Source organism: Sitodiplosis mosellana, unplaced genomic scaffold, assembly GCF_009176505.1.
Source record: "Sitodiplosis mosellana isolate CC-2019 unplaced genomic scaffold, AAFC_SMos_1.0 Smas_scaffold_18, whole genome shotgun sequence".
Taxonomy (NCBI): domain Eukaryota; kingdom Metazoa; phylum Arthropoda; class Insecta; order Diptera; family Cecidomyiidae; genus Sitodiplosis; species Sitodiplosis mosellana.
The window spans coordinates 376,501-398,211 of NW_022595260.1; the positions used below are offsets into that span (position 1 = coordinate 376,501).

At 33.9% G+C, this 21,711-nt stretch overlaps 1 protein-coding gene across 9 annotated transcripts; it reads right to left on the reverse strand.

Moving 5' to 3' along the window:
- Positions 1-1,117: 1,117 nt before the first annotated feature.
- LOC129568365 (myb-like protein AA) lies at positions 1,118-19,518 on the reverse strand. Of its 9 annotated transcripts, XM_055446086.1 has the most exons (7): positions 19,265-19,517; positions 18,611-18,952; positions 7,470-7,551; positions 4,119-4,368; positions 2,047-2,485; positions 1,896-1,985; positions 1,118-1,825 (listed from the first exon to the last, which is right to left on the reverse strand). In XM_055446086.1, the coding sequence occupies exons 4-7, from the start codon at positions 4,279-4,281 to the stop codon at positions 1,396-1,398; spliced, it is 1,122 nt and encodes a 373-aa protein (XP_055302061.1). In that variant the 5' UTR covers positions 4,282-4,368; positions 7,470-7,551; positions 18,611-18,952; positions 19,265-19,517; the 3' UTR covers positions 1,118-1,395. The 9 variants fall into 9 exon arrangements, with proteins under 9 accessions (XP_055302061.1, XP_055302060.1, XP_055302064.1 ...); XM_055446085.1 differs by having other exon boundaries at positions 18,611-19,517; XM_055446089.1 differs by lacking the exons at positions 18,611-18,952; positions 19,265-19,517 and adding an exon at positions 18,394-18,492.
- Between the last annotated feature and the right edge of the window lie 2,193 nt (positions 19,519-21,711).

The following is a 21,711-nucleotide window of genomic DNA, read 5'->3' on the forward strand; positions in this document are numbered from 1 at the left end:
TTTTTTTTCAAATATCTTGGTGTGAAAAAATATTTGAAATACTTTTAACATTATTAATAGCCGAAATGGAGTTAAGCATCAATTTCCTATGTGATAGGTATAAGTTCTATCGAAAAATTTGGTCTTCTGACGAAAATCCATTTTACCCCACGGATTAAATCCATCCCGGACAACATAAATTGGCCATAAGTGTATAAACTACGGTTTTTGCGGATATTGAAGCATGTGAAATGATATTTATCTATTATATCACAAATATGCGTAAAATATCGGCAATGTCCACGATATGTGTAACTTATACGCGACATATAATTCTACATTCTGACGATCCGAGCCCATAATATGTTGAATGGATATGGATAATGGATCGAACAACAAACAAACATCACTGCTTTGTAGAACAACTTTTTACACTCTTTTTCGAACAAACTATTTAAAAAAAATTGGTAGGAAAATGAATGTAGGTTAAGATATCTGAATTTTGATTAATTTTCACGAAAAAAACCTGGCCGCCTAGTCAATTTTTCATCCAGGTAACCTCATTTTTTGTATATGTTCTCTACGAGAATACCTTGATACTGCCCACATTAATGATGAAATTTCTATTTTTATGTTTTCGAGCATTTGATTCTTAAAAGTAATGTTTTTCTGTTTATTTATTGCAATGTTTACAATCTTCTACATATAAACCACCAACATGGACATGTCTGCTTTATTGATGAAATATTTTCAAGAACATTTCGTATGGCTTAAAACGAATAAATTTTTTTTATTATTTTATTGTGTATTCATTCTTAAATATTCATTAGGATATTTTTATATTACTTTTAAATAATATGTATTCATGCTCCGGTTCCTATAGAATCGATGGCGAACCAATTGTGTTGAGTATGGAATCTTTTGCAGGCCGGGACTAGTGCAATGTGACAATCATAACATAGCAAATGGCACCAGTCACGTCCTACAATATAAAACCATTTTGTTGATCGGAAGAAATTCAGCCAAATTTGATGATGACCAGAAATCCTAAATGTGACACTGGGCTAGGAATCGTCCAATTCAGTGTTTTTGCTTCAACGTATTGAAATAAAATTCCTTGAAATTTGACCACAAAAAATTTATTTTAGTTTTACTAAATATGTTGTCTTTATTTACTACATTTATAAGAGAATTTAAATGCAAACAAACATTTTCAATGGTTTATTATTTATAATAATTAGGCAAAGTTAAATAAATTTAATTAACATTCATCAAGTGTTGGAAGATAGATTTCGAAACAAATTGTAACAACAATGGTAGGAAGAGGAATTCATTCTTCTAAAAAGATCAAATACTGATAAGATCGAATTTATTCGACGAAAAGAATGGAAAACCTACGATAATATGGCAAAGAAATCATTCTCTTTCAGGTGTTGCTGCCGTTGTTTTAGATCCAATCAGTGATTTGACTATTTCACTAGTGAACTTTTCTACTAACTCCAAGGCATTCTTTTCAGGTAAATCAATAAGTGAAGAAGCTACAAAATGTCCGAATGCTTCGAATTTAGCTGATGATGGGTTTTTCGATGTAATGCGTTTGTACGACTGATTTTGAGTTGATATTTCCGATTCCGAGTCAAGTGCAATCGTTTGATTGGAATTCTGATTGGTATCACCATTTGTCATTGGCAGCGGCTGATGTCTCATGGAATTCAAATTTCTTAAGGAAAGACTAATTGCTGGAACTTTCTTTTGTACGTTTGCAAATGGGTGGGAAGTTCCGGAATCTTGAACATTGCCATTTTGTTTACTTGGATCTTCTGTTATGCTGTCCTCATTTTCGACCCTGAAAAAATCAGATGACACCCATTGAATTAACGATAAGAAATAAATCAAGCTATAATCTTGATATTTACAAAAATGATGCCGGATCAATGAAATTTTCACCATCACTGTTGCTTTTCGGTTCGCTTTGTTCGCGATAGTTGCCATCTACTTCACCGTCCCTGTAATATCAAAAATGCTATTATGAAAAGGACGTACGAAAGCAATCGCTAGTATTATTACGTGTCATATTCACTACGATAAGCATTCGATTCCGTATCGGCTGCTTTATTTAAATCGGGTTCGGTTTTAATTTGAACAGTTTGATCTTGTTGCAACTGATGTTGCTGTTGTTCTTGTTGTTGTTGTTGCTGCTGCTGCTGCTGCTGTTGTAAGGCAATTGGGTTGGCATATTGAGCTGTACCTCGTTCATTGAACATCACATAAGAGTCATTTTCATAAAGATTATTACGACGAGGTCTTCCAACCGGCCGCGGCTTACGTCCAAGTGCTTTGTACGATTTTCTTGGTCGAATGTGGCTATCCAAAAAACGCAAATGTTCGAATAACGGCCATGTGGAGCGAGCATTTGTATATCCATCAGCTTTTTGGAGGTCAACTTTGCGCTTTTCCAAATTATATCGATTTCGAAGTTGATTTATTCGATCCCGAACTCGATTCACTGTTTCAAGAAAAAATGAGTGGAATCAAACGAAAGCTTTTACTTGCTGATAAATGTGCCAAAAAAGAACAACAATATGGAAAAGTTTCGAATTCTTGGAATCTGATAAAATACAAATTTCAATTATTTCAATGGGCGCCTCCACTCGAATTCAAAATAAGAAATATTTCTATTGTCTCATATTTACTATCTGGAGCAATTTGTTATTCATATACTGCACATAGATAGATGCTTCGCCAACATTAACGATGCATATTATATTGCTACATTTACTAGCGTTGGTAGTTGTATTGATTCAATGTCATTTCAATAGAATCATGAGTGTATTATTTAATGGCATCCAATGCACTAAGAATATACGGAGTAGAATCTAGGCAAAATGTCATGTGAAAATCTACCTCTACACTGTTGATCCGCCTGTTCGCATACAATACTACACACTGTCGTACGGTTTCTTATAAACAAAGATGCGCATACCCGTATACTGACTCACGCACACATACACACACACATCCGCTCACATCCACATGTGATTCACAAAAACAAATTTATTTTAAAAAGTTTTGGTTTTCTTTACGTTGGTTTTGAACTATTTGAGCTTGTGGCTCGCTCGGTTTTCATGTGGAAATATGGATTCGAAGTGAGTTTTCTATGTATATACAAACAAAAACTAATTTCCAAGCTATCTATTGTTTTGCGCGTACTTGCTACATACTGGCATGTGCTAGTGTACGCTTGTCTTTCTGACTGTGTATTTAATAGTTATTTATTTTTTTTATCTTTTTATTTTTTGTGTTTTGCTTCGTTCGTAGCCGATACAGATATGTATATAACATATTTTGTTTTTTTTTGTCTATTTATGTTATTATTATTTTTTGTATTCGTTGTTATTGCCAGCGCTGTTTAAAGGTTCTCTTGCTGTATTATTCATTTCTTCTCTGTTTCTTCGGTATTACTTAATTTTTTTTTGTTCGTTTTCGTCTTGCTTCTATGAACTACGTTTCTTTTTTGTTATTATTTCGTTCGATTATAATAAATGGATTAATACTTTGGTAATATATAATACGTATATCATATGGATATAGTTAGACTACAGTGAGATAGTTCCAGTGATATTAAATAAACAATGACGCGAAAACAGTCATTAGCAAATTTTAAATCGCATTTCAAAGTCATTTTTCTATACATTGCAATCTTAATATTTTCTTTGTATGTGGTATGTCTTTTTTGAATTCGATCTCGCTTTGCAAATGCGAATTTACTGTTTGAGTGCTATTCAATCCGACATTCATACGATGAAAAACCTTTGAATTTAGTTGTTTGAAATATTAATAAAAAACGGACTCAATTCTGTTCGACCTAGTCTATTGGAAATTGCTTATCTGGTTTTGAAGTTTTTTTTCTTCTGTACAAATGTTTGTTTTTCTCTGTAATCATTATTGTTCACTACAAAATACAAACAAACCTTCTCACAAGAAACGACGGAAATCACGAATATCAGTTGTTTTTCGAAATGTTTATAATAAAAACAAAATTTTAAAAACTCATGTTGAAGCACATTGAGTAATAAATTTGTGAACTCATATATACAAAAACAACGACAACAAAAAAATAGTCGGTTAAAATGACTCACCGTCGCCACCGATTTTATTTGCAATTTCGTCCCAAGCACAATCGGTTAAATATTTATTTTTAAAAAATGGTGTGGCCTTATTATAGATAATCGGACGCATTGCAAACTCTCTTATTAACTGCACATCCAAATCGTTCATTGTTGGTCGACGTTGCTTATACATTATTCTATCGTCTTTAAATTGAGAATGTATGTTTTTGTGACTTGAAGAATACTTTTCTTGCCCGTTGCGTCAAGACATCAATCGAATCTATGTGTTTCAAAAAGAAAATTTAATATATACTTGTAAGTCATACGGTTTGAAACGATTCCATTTGAAAATTCAATAAACATTTAATTGGTCTTTTCCAAACGGTATTCGATGATAATAAAAGTGATATTTTTTAATGAAAATAATTTATCAGAACTAGCTAATTCGTATGAAATTATTTAATTTTTAAGAGACTTTAAAAAATCCTTTTGACTCGTTCAAAGTTTTTAGCAGCACTAAACACTAAACAAGTCGAAGTAGCATACACTCAAACACATAAATGCCGCCTCAACAACATCGAAAAGCGAACGAACGACGAACAAGCAGAAGTAAAAAATACACAAATTTTTTAAATATACATTATACATTCGCATTGGCAGCCGAGAAACTAATACGTTCACATGATGAAGCATTCACCGCTTATTTCTCCTCACAGACAAACCGAGTCTAGCTCTCATACGATAAGACGAGTACAAAGCGCATCGCATAGAAACGAGTGAAATAAAAAAAAAATATTTTTTAGTTGGTCGTCGTTGAAGTGCTTAAAATATACTTATATACATACATTCATCATCTGTGTATTATATCCATCTATCGTAACGAAATGTGTTGAACAGAAAGAGCGCGCATTCGCATACGCTATTGGCTTTCAATGTATTCCGCATAAATGTGGATACAGGAGAAGAACTACTCCACTGTGCTAATGACAGCTTTTCTATGTGCTCGTATTCTTGCTTTTTGCGATTTTATACAAATTCAATAGTTTTTGCGCCTTTACAATATTATTTATACTTATGTTCGTTTCATATTTCTTGCCTCCAACTATTATTAATATCGACAGACAGTGCCTTACGTATTGTCATGTATGTGTATTGGACTCATACATTCTGGTATAAAAAAATATTTTTTTTGTTATATCTATTTGAAAATGAACCAGTCGTATACTTATACTGTGTCCGTTCGAATGTAAATCGTATCGGAGCAAACGTTTTGAGACAAATATTCAAGATGTTTTTCTGTGTGTCTTGAGGTTTTCTTTAAAGTTGAACTAGCAGGAGTAACTAGCTGTAATTGAATGAATGGAGGCAGAGGCGGGAAGAAATGGAATTCAAGTCCATGTAAGACAGTGCCGAAATGAAAAATTCCTATGCTCAATTAAAGTTTTGATTTCTCTCTTTGCTTGGCTTCGAGCCGCATCATTCATTCGGACACACAATCAACGTCGTTTATATACAAATTATATATACATATATATATATCTGAGGCCAATATGAAGTCGAATCAATTATGATTTTAAAAACAAATGTAAAAAAACATCAAAAAAACTGTTTTCTGTTATTGCTCGTGGAATGGTGGAACCGCATAAACTGAAATGCTAATAAATTGATTGCAAACTTGTGTGGTTGTAAATATCTTTTCTTTTTTGCTTCTAATTCGTATCGAAATAAACTCTTACGCATGATGTTTACAGATGATTTAATGATTACGATTCATATTTTGAGATAAAAAGTGATCAATGGTATTTAATTTTTCGTTTCATATCAATGTCAGTCGATAGAGAATTTTTTTTGGCTCCCAGATTCTATACTGTTTTCTAAAAAGTGCTCGAATTGTGTAGCCAAATAGAAAGACGCTTTTTTTATTGAATTTTAATCACGGTTAAAGTAATTCGAGTCCATAGAAATTATAATTGGTATGTAGTAAAATCACCTTTGAAATGAATTCTCAACTTCTTTTCTTCCACGATATGCACTCATTTACGGCAGACCACCTCCAGCCTACATATCCGTGGCGGAGTGTACATGAAGGTAAGAATAATAAAACGTGGTAAGGTCAATCTCAATAAATTGTTACAAGAATTTTCTATTCGCGTGCAAGACAAAAAGAGCCTCATGTTTATCAAATTGATCTATTCGCAATGAATGTATCAGAGTAACATATAGATAATATAAGACAAATACATTCAAAATTAAAGTTATATTTTATATTAGGGCATTTTTAGTGGTCGCTTTGATAATTGTTTGTTTGTGGAACATTTTATCTTCTTTAATTATTATTTTGAAGTTTGTGATTGAATTTGCATGAAATTGGTTTGCATCATGTATCACAAGCCATCTTAAAATTGAGTTACCAAAATAGTATGGCACAATTTTTTTTTAATGTGCCTAGCTGGCATATTATCAACAAAAGTGAACTGAAGAGTCCATAAGTGTGAAAATGAATTAACATGACGCCTCTCTTTTCGGCATGACAAAATAATATACTACTCATTGATATGTGTGGACACAAAATGATTCTCTCACGTAAAGATAGTGAACTTATCAGAAAGATAAATAAAAATTACTAGCGCACCGTTTCTTCGTCCACTGTATCGAAATTTTAATGAAGTTTTCGTTCATTCTACCACGTAATTTTAGTTGTAAAGTGGAAATTCATATGGCAATCACATGCTACGTTCAAATATAACAGTCTGTGTAGATAATCTCTATTTACAATCATTGTTTTGGCACTCTTTTCAAAAACAAAAAAAAAACTTGGGTGATGGATTAAAACTTGTGTTTTTTACCGCCAGGTAGCACGTGCAACATTGAAGCATCCAGTCATGTGGAGAAGCCGAGTATTTTTTTCTCTCGAAAATACAGCTTTTTCTGCAACATGTGTATACGTCAACTGCACGGAACGATTTCTTAGCATTTATAAACTAAAACAAATAAAGTAAATCATTCATTAATTCATTCATGAGTATTCCGAAAGTAGTTGGTGAATGCCACCCAGGTTATTTTAATACGATAATATTTTGCACGAAAATGCATGCGATGCAAAAGCTGCAACAATGCAAACATTCCAGGTACTAGATGAACAAATTTACTTAGAATATTACTTGATTCTTATGGTTCGTGTTTTAAGCAAAGAACTTTTCTTGTCTCCTTTCATCTACACTGGGCTATTTTGTAACATGATCGTCAATGAAATGTATCGAGATAATTAGTTCATTACTTCCCCTGAGAATGTTGTCGACGATTGCATTCAATGCGTTGATTTACTGTATTCTTATAATTAGAAATGGAAATTAGAGATGCAATTAAACGATGTTTACTTACATTGGAGAATCAAAATGCTACAAGTCACTGCCATTGATGATTTTCAGGCCTGAACATTCACTGATTTCTCCAAAAGTGAAATCTGCAGAAGAAGAAGAAAATATAAGTATAAGTTCTTGTTTGAAAATTACGTAAGTTAAACAATAGCAAAAAATATCAGTACTATTCCGCACGAAGTTATGATGAGCATCAAGACAACACACATAGGCCGGGACAAGTGCAATATTTTTATCAAAATTCACAACATTGACCTTGTCCCATCCTGTGCGTGTAGCTGAACGGAAGACAATTAATTTCCAGCTGAGAGGTAAAGTTTGATCTAAGTAATTTGAATAATATTTATAGTAAATAGTCACTCAAATTACATTCAATGAATTACGACGATTTAATAAACAAAGATTGATATGTTATTTTCCATTCTGACTTGATGAACCAGCTTGATACTTTGATGATTGAATCGATTACACGGTGATAACAAAATGCTCATGTGCCAGCTAAAGTGACATATGCATCCAAATTGTGTATTAGGATACATGTCCTTCGACCTCTGCTCAACTATGGTGATTTCGGTCTGGGCATGATGTAAATATTATCAACTTTCACAATGCAATAACAGTTTTTTGCAGATCACATTGAAGCCGAAAGAACGTAATAATAATATTGCAAACGAACGTCATTCGCTATTAAACTACAACGAACTAAGATTCTGGACTGCATTTACAGTCTACAAAACAGCAAAACAGAAGGTTCAGCCACGAAGACTAAATAAGAATGAGAAAAGAGAGAAAAAAGAGAAAAAAGAGAAGAAAGAGAAGAAGAAGAAGAAGAAGAAGAATGACGAAGAAGCACCAGAGCTACAATGAGCATTTGTAACGAAACGAAGAGCGAAAGAGAACCACCTAATGGAAAAGTATGAAAACAGAAGATATTTTGTTGATTGAAATAAAATACAAAACGCTTTCGTCGAAAATTGTATGGTATGTTAAACCGGTTTTTTGCATTTTATTTTCTTCAGTGTGCTGATTGTTAGTGGGCATTTCTTCTTCTAGTTGCCTGCACATTACGGTTGTCTCTCACGCCATGCCTTTGTTAGCTTTTGCATGTTTGTTGCTCTCAGATGTAGGATGCTTCAGTTCGTATCCCGTATTCTGTATTCAAACTCAAGCGCCTATGCCACAGAACGCACACAAATTAAATGAAAAATCTGTATGAATCAATCATTCGATCGATCTTCTAATGTGAGCTCATTTCCATGAAATGCTTGAACCAATTGCCACAAAAAATTTCACTCATAATATTTCGCCTAAAATGAAGTGATTCATATAGAAAGAGTCGGGTTGTACCAGCATCTTTCGGCTTCATCTTCAAGCTATTCATGTGCATGGTGAAATTACGAAGGACACGTCTGCCATTCCACAACGGAATTTCGAAAGAAATTCAATATTATGATGTGATCCCGTTCTATTGTCGCGAAGAGACGTATGTAACACGATCATCTTGTAGATTCAGCAGATTTTTTCTTCTTCTTTCGTTTGAAATTGCAGCGTATCAGACGCAGTGTTGATATGAATCGAAATTTGATACTATTTCTGATCACAACTCCATACAAAGTAGATGCACACAAATTTACTGAATAAATTCTGTAAATAAGTTACAGCACATTTGACGAGTGTTGAGATAAACGTCATAAAAAATTAGACGTTATTTTCAAATCTGTCCACAATAGAATATCAAGTGAAATGAATTTTGGAGAAATATTGTCAATAGAATATCAAGTGAAATGAATTTTGGAGAAATATTGTCATGCTTACAATACAAATAAACATTTCGCTTCGCACGTACCAGCAAATTTGCTTGACAAATCAAAGGTGACTTAGATAAGTCTAAGTGACGTAAGGTCAAGAAATACAATTTATACCACAAAAAGAATGGTCATCATATATTCCACAATAGTGAATTTTATTTAGACTTGATGAATGTGAAAGTGTAGGTGAATATATGCCACATGAAATGCAACGGTACATTATTAACGTTACAATGAAAATGCATGCGACCATTTGCTAATGAAGGGGACAACCAATAAAACGAAATTCAAGCAATTATTTCGTATATCGAACGTAGACAAAATATTAAATGTTTCTGCTTTGACGGTGGATGAGATGGCACTTTATCCGATATTTCTGTGTGTTGACAAGTTATTATTAGCAAGTCAAAACGGTAATGACATTTGGTATACCATCGAATAAGAAGTTTCTTGTGTGTCAGTAATTAGAAATTATCAATATATTGTACAGAATCCTATGATCATTTCTATCGGATGATTTTGTTCATTTAGTGGTTATCCATATGTATGTTGTAACGACTGAATGTTTGAAAAGAACTTTATATACGAAAATGAGCGTGTATTGCAAATTGTTCTGAGTTCAAAGACATTTGAATACTACCAAAGTGAGCGCATACAACACCAGAAATAACAAATGAAATAAGCGCAAAGAAATTGTAAACGATGTAGTGAAATAAAAGCAGAGATCGAACGAAAGACCGAAGAAAGAGAAAAATGAAGTAAGAAAAAAAGAACGAACGAGCAAACGAATGGAAAAAATCGCAGGGAAAGCCACTCGAATGAATGTAACGGTTTTTTTATCGGATAGGTCTAGTGCCGACTGTATTCTTTATTTTTTCTCTCTCTCTTTCTCGATCGCTCTTCTGCATGTATTATGTAATACTTCACCTCAATGTGCAATTGCTTGCTATGATTCATGCAGCACAATCAATGGTTCAATTATTAGAGTGACTATATTGCGTCAATTTTTAATAATAATAATTCTGCACCATACAGCGTTTCTTCGCCAGAGGTGGTTTATTTGATATAAATATCCTTTTATATATTTACATTATATTATATTGGTTGATTTGCATAAAATTTGTTATTCTCTCCATAATCTATTTCTTTTAAAATATTCATTAATTCTCTGTTTAACAGTATTTGTACTCGTGTTAAAATCAATTAAATAAGTATCACAGACTGAAGTATGAACATTATGATAATTCTCATTTTCTTTATGAGTTAAGTTTTACATGATCATATTATCTTTTGACACATTCAATTGGAATGCAAAAAGGATTTGAATAGAGAAAAAAACACTTTTGGAATTGGTGCCGAAGTGCATTGAAGGTCCCTAATTGGTATAATGCATAAAAAACCGTTCTGATGCGACCAGCGATCGATATGAAAGAACTGATTCAAGACTAACAAACAGAGAACTAAATGTGTAATCAAAATCAACTTCGAAATTAGAGTGTACCGACTGATTTGACAGTCCATTCCTGCAGAGAGTGAAAAATTCAACAGTGACATTAAGGGGAATAGAACGTGATAGAAATAAACATCGAAACCATTACAAAAACGAATACAACTGAGTTGAATATGTTTATCATTCATTTTACAAGTAAAATATACACCAAATCGATGATGTTGGTGCGTGAAAAAAACAATATTGCGCTGAGCAATCGCGATCAAAAGCAACGTAAACACAGATGTTCAAACATATCTCGATTTGTTTGCGTTCTTACGAGTGAAATCTCGTTTTTGTTGCTCAACTAAACTGAACTGAACTGGGAATGGAGTGTGTGGAAACGACAGAAACTCTTCAGCGAAATTAGTATTTAATGCTGCGATTGTGTGACAAACGATTTTACAGTTATGATTTTATTGTATTCATGGATCCAGCTAATAAGCAACGACGTAATATTTTTTTTCTCGACTAGTTTATTTGTATTGCTCACTTCTCCGTTGCTCTAATCGTTTAGATTTTCGTTTTGCTTATTTCTTTTCATGTGTATAATGTATACACTATGATCAATTGAGTTTCGATTGCACATCTGTCCCGCTCGTTTGATACGAACTATGTTCGTTTTTAAAATTCAACCAGAGCATCAAACATTGAATAATTGCATTTATCATAATGAAATGTGTGTACAGAGGAAATGAAATTACTTGACCAGCTGTTTTGAATACGATAAATGAAGCATCTACGCATTTAATGTTCATCATTTCAATTTGACCAGTTTGTGCAAAGAAAGATGGGAAGAAAATGTCACATGCAGCAAGTATGGAAAAATAAATTGAATTATAGTTGCACAGTTGATAAAATATTATTGTTAATATGTTAATGTTAATAACGATATTAATATGGTTAAATTATTAACATCTCGCGTTAATAATATATTATTAATTAATAATATCCTCAAATATCCAATTAACATATTTATACTATTTAAATATTAACATCTATGTTAATAATTATTAACATTTTTGTTATTAATCAATAACATCGGAAGTTAATATCAATATTAACATCGGGTGTTAATATCGTATTATTTTCCACTGCCAAGCACCCAAATGGCGGAAAAAACATTTTCTTCGGTTTTTTTTATACTACGCCGTGTTGCATTTATTGAACCACCTTTGAATCGACAGAAAAATTGTCAATAATTGGGACTCTGCTATGCTCTACTCTACTCTACCGTTTTGGCAATTTTTCTGTCGATTCTAAGGTGGTTCATTAAATGCAACACGGCGTAGAATAAAAGAAAAAACCCGAAAAAATGATTTTTCCGCCATTTGGGTGCTTGGCAGTGGAAAAAAATACGATACTCACTCAGACAGGAATTAGTACGATTCACATATACCAATGGTGATCTGTCAAATTACCATCATTACTATTGGCGAGAGTGGCGATTTTGTATGTATTGTATCTGCTCTGCTGTGCGATATTACTATGTAACAAAGTGGTATTGGTTGTAATATGACCATACTACTACCGATACATTTTTGTGACATAGTAATATCGCACAGCAGAGCAGATACAATACATACAAAACCGCCAATCTCGCCAATAGTAATGATGGTAATTTCACAGATCACCATTGGTATATGTGAATCGTATTAATTCCGTTCTGAGTGAGTATTAACACCCGATGTTAATATCGATATAAACTTCCGATGTTAATAATTATTAACATAGATGTTAATATTTAAATAGTATAAATATGTTAATAGGATATTATTAATTAATAATATATTATTAACACGAGATGTTAATAATTTAACCATATTAATATCGTTATTAACAGAAATATTATATTATTATCAACAGATCGATTTTATGCAACTATAAATTGAATCTATCGAATTGTAATTCGAGACGAGACATGAAAACACAAATGAATGATGATGCTATTTTCAGAATTTTGTGGTTGTGAGAAACGTGGGGGAGGGGGGGTGGTTGGTTTGACACTGGAAATTTTCAAGGCTCCTTTCTGATCGTTTCGAAACAAGCTAATCAAAAAATATTTGCACCAATTAATTTTCAACACGAACGACCATACTATGTAATTATTGGATGCATAAGCGAAAGCGAATCGTTCACATGTGTATCATTTAGGGGCAAACGATCGAAAAATGGCAAAACCATAGTAGTATTTCTTATGTGCTCTAATACGATTCAGTATAAAGGAAAATCGGTAAAGATTAAACAAACGCCTGGTTTTTTTTTTGCTAATCTCGAAAGTTTCGAGCGACAGATATTGAGCCGCACAAAAGAGAAACTTGTTTGTTTTTTGTTGGGGCCCCAGACATCAGCCTTTTTTATAGCTTCACTCTCGCAACTCTGCGCATATAGTTTTAAGTTTTTTTAATAAGTAGTCGGTCAGTTGTAAAACACATACCACTCGACTCGAAATCATTTGATGCGGTCGAAGTTAAAATGTATACGTAGCAGAAAATGAAAACATTCAACGTAATATATTCCTGGTCGAATGAACGGTTCTTAGAATTGGCTCGCACATTCTTGGCCGATGCAAAATGTGTAACAATAGAATAGCATCATTGAAAAGTTGAATGCGTATGAAATGGAACCTAACCGCTCGATCGATCGACCGACTAACAACACTAACACTAATCAAACTAATATTGGATGAAAATGTACGAATATCGATTCAGGTAACTTATTATCATTCTCTTCAAGTCTGACCACTCCATGTAAGTTGCGATTTGAGACCGTCTTCAAACTCAACAGATTGATTCGTAAAATTTTGGAGTGTTGTTCGATCCAGCGACTGCCATGTGAATTGTGAACCACGGAAATATATTTTTTTGCTCTTTTCGAATCGGTTTCATCGTCTGTTTTCACAACTAAGCCAATTAATCAGATTTTGTGTCAAGGTGATTCGCGCATGATACATTAAATAAACCAAAGTAGAAGGAACAGTGAAGATAAAATCCAACCGAAAAGGTTTGCGTCGTCGCAATTTTTTTTGACTCTCTTAAATTAGGATTGACTACATTATATGTATTATTTATGAGCAAATTACTCGGACTAATGTTCCTTAATTCAAGAATCATTTTGAAATAATTTGAAGAAAGAGTTCATTAAATCGTGAAGAACCGTTAGATACGTAAATATTGAAAGCTGGATGACTGCAAAACTAAGCACACGCGCAAGAATAAAGACACAAACCTCAAAGTTTAATCTCTAAAAGTATGTGCACGATCACTCTCTAGAACGTTTAACATTAGAGGCGAACACTAATAATCAATTGAAATACATAGCACGTCAAAGCTATGTGTATTTTTGTTACGTCCGTTTGTTTACTCCCGAACTTTTTATTTGCAATGCCGTACATTTGGAACGAAAACTAGGGTCTGAACGGTGATGCGATCTGGCATTGGTGAATGGTCAGCTAAATCAGAGGAATCATTTCAATGAATGGTGTATCTAACGCATTGGCTCATTCTATGCATTAAAACATTTACTTATGAAATTTAACCTCAACTAAGAACAAAACATCGAGATTAAATAGTTTAGTCCAATGCGCAAGTCTCACAAAGAGTTTATTGCACGATCTATCCAGCCGTTGTTGCGGCACACGTTTTTGCCACATTCGATTCACATAGCGGTGCCGTCGCCATTGCCTTTAGTTTCAGACAATAAATGATCGCGACGATAGATTCCTTCTCAAAAGCTGCTCCGTTTGCTACGACAGTTAATACAAGTTATATTGAAAATATGAACGTTTTTGAACATTGTGCACAGAGAGTGACGACATCAAAACCATATAGTGTGTTTCAATAACCAAATTACAGATGTTTCATTGTTTATGTCGGCATTTCAATTAAAAATTATAGTCTAAAAGTGATGACAAAAGCAAGACCAAGCATTCGTTGTATTGCTGTACTCCATCTCTCTATATTCAAACGCTTGTGAAATAAAACGAAATTGTAGTCGTTCTAAAGCGATGAATACATATACAATATGGGGTTATGTATTGTATCGTCTGGAAGATGGCAACTCATGTTCAAATGTGAATTTGGGATATTTCTTTACTCTATTTGCTTTCACAAAAATTCGTTTCCTGAACCGATTTATGTGTTTAAAGAACAAATTGAACTTATCAAATCTCATAAAGTTCAAATGTTCATTGAGATCGCTTTGTTCTTGTCATGAAATACTTATTATTTTAACGAGTGTCGACTGAAATGCCCCAAAATCGGGCAAATATAAAAAAATAGCAATTCAAGTCTTGTGAAACACATAAGTATGTCATCTGTGATCTGGAAATCAGCCTCTTATCGGTGTCGAATGCGTTGTACAAGTTTGAATATAACGTGCGACATATGTCGCGCCGATACTTTGGAACTTTTTTCTCCTCATTCTTCGGCGAATCACAAAGCCTACTGCGCGATGGATTAGTCTCTAATAAAGCATATGAATTTATCTGATAAACTGCAAGCGTTGCGTTGACTTGAAATGTCCTACTCAAAGACTCTTTTTTTTATAGAACCTCCGAAACGATTTCGGTATCAAAATTATCCCGAAAGAGGCGCCGCATGTCCATAGCAACCAATCAGACTTTATACAACACATATACAGATGAATCCCTACGCTTTTCACAGTTGCGATCGATGTGAACTGTGGCTGAATGCTATTGCATCGCTGCTATTGCGAGTGTATATTGGTCAACAACATACCGTTGGGTTTTGGTTCTCAATTATAAGATTTCAAATACTTTACACTCGCACACACAAAGCAACACGCTCAAAACATGTAAACATTACGGTGTCTGTATGAAATACTGCGTTTCATTTGTCTGAATAATTTGTGTTGGTGCGTCGTACGAAAATTGTTAGATGCTACAATATGACTTGTTGCTTTTTTCATACAACCGTGAGCAGTGAGCATCACTGTGAGCAATGGCAATACAAATAAATAACTATTCATTTCAATACTTATTGGTCATCCTTCACTCAAGCGTCGATTATACCGTATTACGCACGCACATTGAAGTGCGAAAGAGACAATCGATCATATTGCACTATCGTTTATCTTCTGTATTACGCATCACTATAGATGATACAGAGAGAGACAGATGCCGAAAGATATAATGAATGCGGACACTGCATCAGTGTCTTTGTATCCCTGTGTGGGGAACAACGTAAAATCTGTGTAGTTGTTGATGTTTACTAAAATGAAACACGAATCGGAGCACTAAAGCGACCTCTGAAAAGATTTTTCCATAGGGCAGAAATCGATCGGTTTTTTACGGAAGTACTTTATGAACTTCAAATACATTCGAAAAACGCAACACATGTGGTATTTCCGTGCTGATTTCATTTATTGGAGATCAATGCGATTAGCGCTGTGCGTTCCTCTCAATGGTGGTTTTTATATGCAAATGAAAAATGAATCAGTGCGGATTGCATATCCCTTTGGAATAATTGAGCGAGAGAAAAGGAAGTATGAAAACTTTTGTTTTTATTAAAGAGTCTATGTGTCAGCAAAATTTAGAATGGAAATGAAGCATAAATCATGTGGCAATGTAGAACAAAAATATGCTTTGTCTCAGTTTTGTTTCTAACCCAATTTCCTATATGTTTCACTTTGTTTGCTCTTTATTAGTATAAAAATTTTAGTGTCGACTTCGTTTCTTATTAAATACACTAAAGGGATCTCTCATTCACACCGATTCAAATACGAACTGATTTAAGTCGTGAAGCGTCCATCAAAAAAAGTAGACGCTGAACGGGCACTGTAGCCAGTCACAATAATAGTGAGCAGCTGAACGGTATACCCCACACAAATGAAGTCGGATAATTTATGCACGAATGAAGCTCATGAAATTTGATACGAAATCAACATCCGAATGATCGCATTTTTTACTTTATATGCATGGATTATTTGTGTTAAAACCTTTGAGTATTATTTTTTTGAGAATTGAAGAAAATTATATTTTGTTATCGGCGATAACTTATCATTCCAATCAATGTGCATTTTTCGGTGGAAAGCAATGAACAAAATACCATAACACAGAATTTATTTCCACACTTGAAATCAGCACAAAAGAAAAGTGTGAGAAAAGTGATAGTGCCAGTTAAATTTCGGCAGGATGCTATGAAAGAAGATAAGTTGTAATTATACAACAGAGTGTGTTCCATTGCGTTCCGATGCGGCGCATTTGCTGGAATAACATTTAAATCATTTCAAAAGCAACGGCATTTCCATTCGATTCGTACATATCGGACGTGTGTATGAATTTCATTTTCACATGGTCGGAATGAATCCGTGTAATTATTGGTATTACGATTGATGTGCCTGAGTATTCAAAAAACAGTGGCATCCCATGAACTGAAAGGGAGTGATGGCTTTTATGCATACACAAATTAACCGAAAATTACTGTTAGTTACCGCCTAAGTGCTCGTGAAATCGGCGATATATATGTATATTCTGATGAAAGAACGAGGAAATAAAAGAAAACGATAAGTGATCGATGGAAAATATATGCGAAGGCAAAACCAAGAAAACGGAATATAGAAGGGAAAGAACGACGGATCGGCAGCAAAATATAACAAAGGGTGACACGTTGCTATCACATGTTGAGAGCAATGATCAACCAATTCGAATGTTTTTGAGGCGCATAAGAAAACATATTCACACATGCAAAACAAAAAAGGCACATAATCGGAGATTTCCAAAAAAATCGTTCATAATGGAAAACAAAAATACCTTTATCTCATAGCGCGCGCAATACGAAGAAGTATGTATAAAAAATTACAAGTGATCTGGTAAGCAGGGTGAAGCAAAGAAAATTCACCGAAATTGCAATTGCGTTCAATTGCACATATGTTTATTTGGTATCTTTTGATGAAGAGGAGAATAAGAGATCATTTTGTGCTAAACTCAGCTCAGCCTAACTCTTAACAGACATTGAAATTCACTGAAAGCTGATCTTTTTCTCGATCAACACCATTGATTCGAAGCAACAGTCATGTTTTCTCTTCAAGCTCCTTGAATAAGCAGTTGCAATAATGAAAGTGGAAAAACAAAATGAACGTCGCAATGAAATTTGAACGTATACAGACAGATGTAGGTGATGTGTACAAATGGGAACGGATGAAATTTCGATAAGAACTTGACAAAAAGGTAGCTGAGGCAGCAGCAATAGCAGCTGAATTGAATCGAATGAAGCAAAAGTCTGAACTTGTTGTGCGTGTGTGCATGCATGCCGGTTTTCTTTGCTGCACATTTCAGATTATTCCTCTACCTCTACTTTTCATCTCTTTCTTTGTCTCGGCGTTTTCATGTTTTATGGATGTTCCTCATATTCCCTTACTTTTTTCAATATGAACAAAAAAAACATACACGTAATATATTAAATATATTTGCAAAAATGTTTCAAGAACATTTTCTTGGTGGACCATACGATGAAAAATTATATTTTTTCTTCTAATTTTACTACTACTTCCATATTATCAAAGAACTCGATGTGAATGAAAATGGGGAACTACCAATAAAAAAATTTAAATATACGTTCAATAGAAATAAGATCTTTGTTTGATTGCATATTCAATAAATATTTGCTCACCAAATGTGTCAATACCAGTTCAACTACAACAACTACCACAATTCAATGTTGAAAAAAAGAAATAATTAAAACAAAACCGAAGAAAAGTATTTGCCAAAATTAAGTTTAAAAATTGCCATTTCAATTTGTTCTTTTCATTTTTCTTTGATTTTTGGTTTGTTTGCGCAACACTAAAGTATGTCTGTATATAATATACATGTTACTAATATTAACTTACCCAATAGTGGTGATAAAATGCGTCTTCTTTCTTTCGTGATGTAAAATTTAATGAACCGTTACGTTCTTCTTGTGTGCACACTCAGAAGAACATAGTAAGAATGTGGACTGTGAAATTGTCGTCAAATCACTTTGCAGTTTTCTTTCTGGTATACGCTGAGTTTTTGCTGTATGACGCATTTCTTATACACTGAGCGGAGAAGTCGCTCGTCTGTCGATTGCAGCAACATCATCTTTCTCACTCAAATGCGACCGATTCGGACCATTCTGCGTTTTGCCGTATAGCTTACTGTGATCCCAAATGGTAATATTAACGTTCAAACCGCGGAATTCAACTACGCGACTAAAAGAACGTTTTAACCCGTTTAATAAATGCATGTTAATTCCTGGATATTGAATAATAATTCTTTTTTTAATCCCGGAAATGCTTTCCCATATAATATACAGCGCCAAGCGTAATTCAAATTGAATTCAGCTCACGAAAAAATGAAAAAAATAAACTTGACACCAAATTGAAGAGCAAAGAATGAAGGAAAATTATCGCAAATTTTGAAGACTTAATTTATAAGTAATATTGAAAGAGAATAAACGACTTTTAAACAATGTCCATAGTTTCAAAACTAAAACGAAACTGTTTTTTCATCACAAATATTACCAAAATGTTTTGATCACTTTTTACTCGAAATTTTATTAAAGAACAAGTCTTTTTAAAGTTATCATATTAGATGCACTGAAAATAATTCTTTCGGGGGAAAATTGATCGTGTTCTCAGTGTAATTCGTCCAACGTTCAGTGTGACTGCTTGACCAGTTTAAATTTATTTGTAGAAGATTTGAATATTTGTTCGTATTTGGTTAAATTTTGAGTGTGCTGTTTTCGTGTCCAGTCTCGTGAATGTACCAAGTTTAACTGATGGATGCGCGCGCACGGAACTCAGTGTCAAGAGAAAGAAGCAACGAAACGTTTCTCTGCCTTTCGAATAAGCGAACAAACAAACAAACAAACAAGCATACCCAATGGGTGCCGTGATGTGAGGCCTGGTGCTAAAGTGTGTGAGTACATAGCGCGTTCACAAGCATAAGAATCCGACACAATCACTAACACAACGAACACTCTTCACTTCTTCTTTTAGTTTGGAAAGTATATATGTTAGAAACGAATACTGTAGAAACATGCAAAACGAATTAACAGCAAATGGCAATGGCCTTCCTTCTCTTTCTATCACATTTATTTTGGCCGTTCGATTGGTTAGTTGGTTGGTTCACGTTCATTAGCAAAATGACTCATTTTGTATGCTGGAACATATACACGGACAAATCATATTACACACATCCGAAATGGTATTGAATATTCAAACTCACTCTACTTATTTACGCATTCGTTGTCGGATGCTCTTCAAACGAATTTCACGATCACACAAACATTCAAGAAATACTTTGGGGATTTGTGTGCTTACACAGTTCGTGTATATTTCGTGTGAAAGAAAATATGCTCACTTGCAGATCCAGCAATTCTTTATACAACTACGAATGATATGAGCAATTGTTGGGTATGCGACAAGCGAATATAACCAATAATAATAATAATGAAACAGCAATGCCGATCATCATGAGAATGTGTTAATCAGGCAACAAGAAAAAAAGTCTCTCTCCGTACAAGCAAAATTCAAAACACTCAATCGCATTTAAGTGTTCCATTTCCATGTATTGCGTGTATCTATCTGCCAAATAGACAATTTCGCAACTTGAAATGTTCTGAACAAAATCCAGAACTCATTCAGTCGTTTCTCAGTTTCCCTTCTTCGCCACGTGCATTCTATATTTGGTGAAGGCTATGAAATGCTACTTTCCACCAAAAAATTGATCTATTTCATGTTTGGGTATGGTTATGTGTTGAAAAGAGTGGTGTATTCCTTTCCATACGTGCTCAATAACTAGCGTGTCACAGAAATTATTGTGACGTTGATGAGATCATGCTGTAGACTGATATCCAACTAATGATTTTTGTGTAGTAAGTTAAAATTCGAAACAATCCTTTCCATCGTATTCTAATCATCAAAATTAGGAAACGTGAATAATTTCGTTTCGGACGGGCAACAGTATTTTGCGCAGTTTCTTTTGTTTGTATAGAATATCAGACATTCGTTCCATACGTTTTGTTAGTTTTTCCAATTTTGTTTTTCAATCAAACAAGATTTGAAAAAAAAACTCAACGTATAATCCAAGCTAAATCGAACGAAATGTTCCATTTTTGAAAAATTCCAGCAGTTGTGCTATGGTAACTCATCTTCAGTGCTTTAATCTTCTTTTTATGTTCTGTTTTCATGTACGATCTTGAAATAAGAATATATGTCGAAATTGTTGAACGTGTATACATACACACGTTCAACAAGATTTTTTTTTTTTGCTAGTACAAGGATTTAAGAAGGAAACCCGAACATTGAAAACAAAAAGCCAAGAAACGAGAACCAATACAGAAATAATGCCAAAATATAAGCGCTTTGTTATATGATTTCAAGAGTTTGTTATGTCGTATGTTAAAAGGGAAATAGGTTTGGTGCGTACATCTGCCACATTTCCCTCTCTTTCTCTTGTTCGGTGTGTGCATGCTTTTTTCTCTTTTGAATTCATCTGTTGCTTTACACTCAACGATTGATGGCAGATTGCCTGATATGTGAAATTTCCATACCTTCCTTTTTTTCTTTGTGCAGAACGATTTTCTCTTTTTTTTCTCGTTAAGTTGAGCTCTCCTTTCCGTAACGATTCTTGAATGCAGACAATTTTTGCATATCCACCTTTTGAGCCGTTGAATCCCGGGTATTCTCTTGTTGTTTTCTTTTTTGCAAACTCTCCATTGTTTTCTTCGGCTTTGTTCTGGACTTATTTCTTTCATTTTGTATTTTTGCAATAATTCTGAAGCTGCTGGTTACGACTGTTGTTTCCTATTTTAGGTTATTTGCTACGCTCGTATTTTTCGGGTATTCTGCGTTTCTTTTTTTGGTTGCACCTCAGCATTTTGTCAATTTTTCTTTGAAACGTAACATCTTTGAAATTAGCAATGTCAGACGAATAACTTGCACAAACATTGATTGTATGTTCGCCA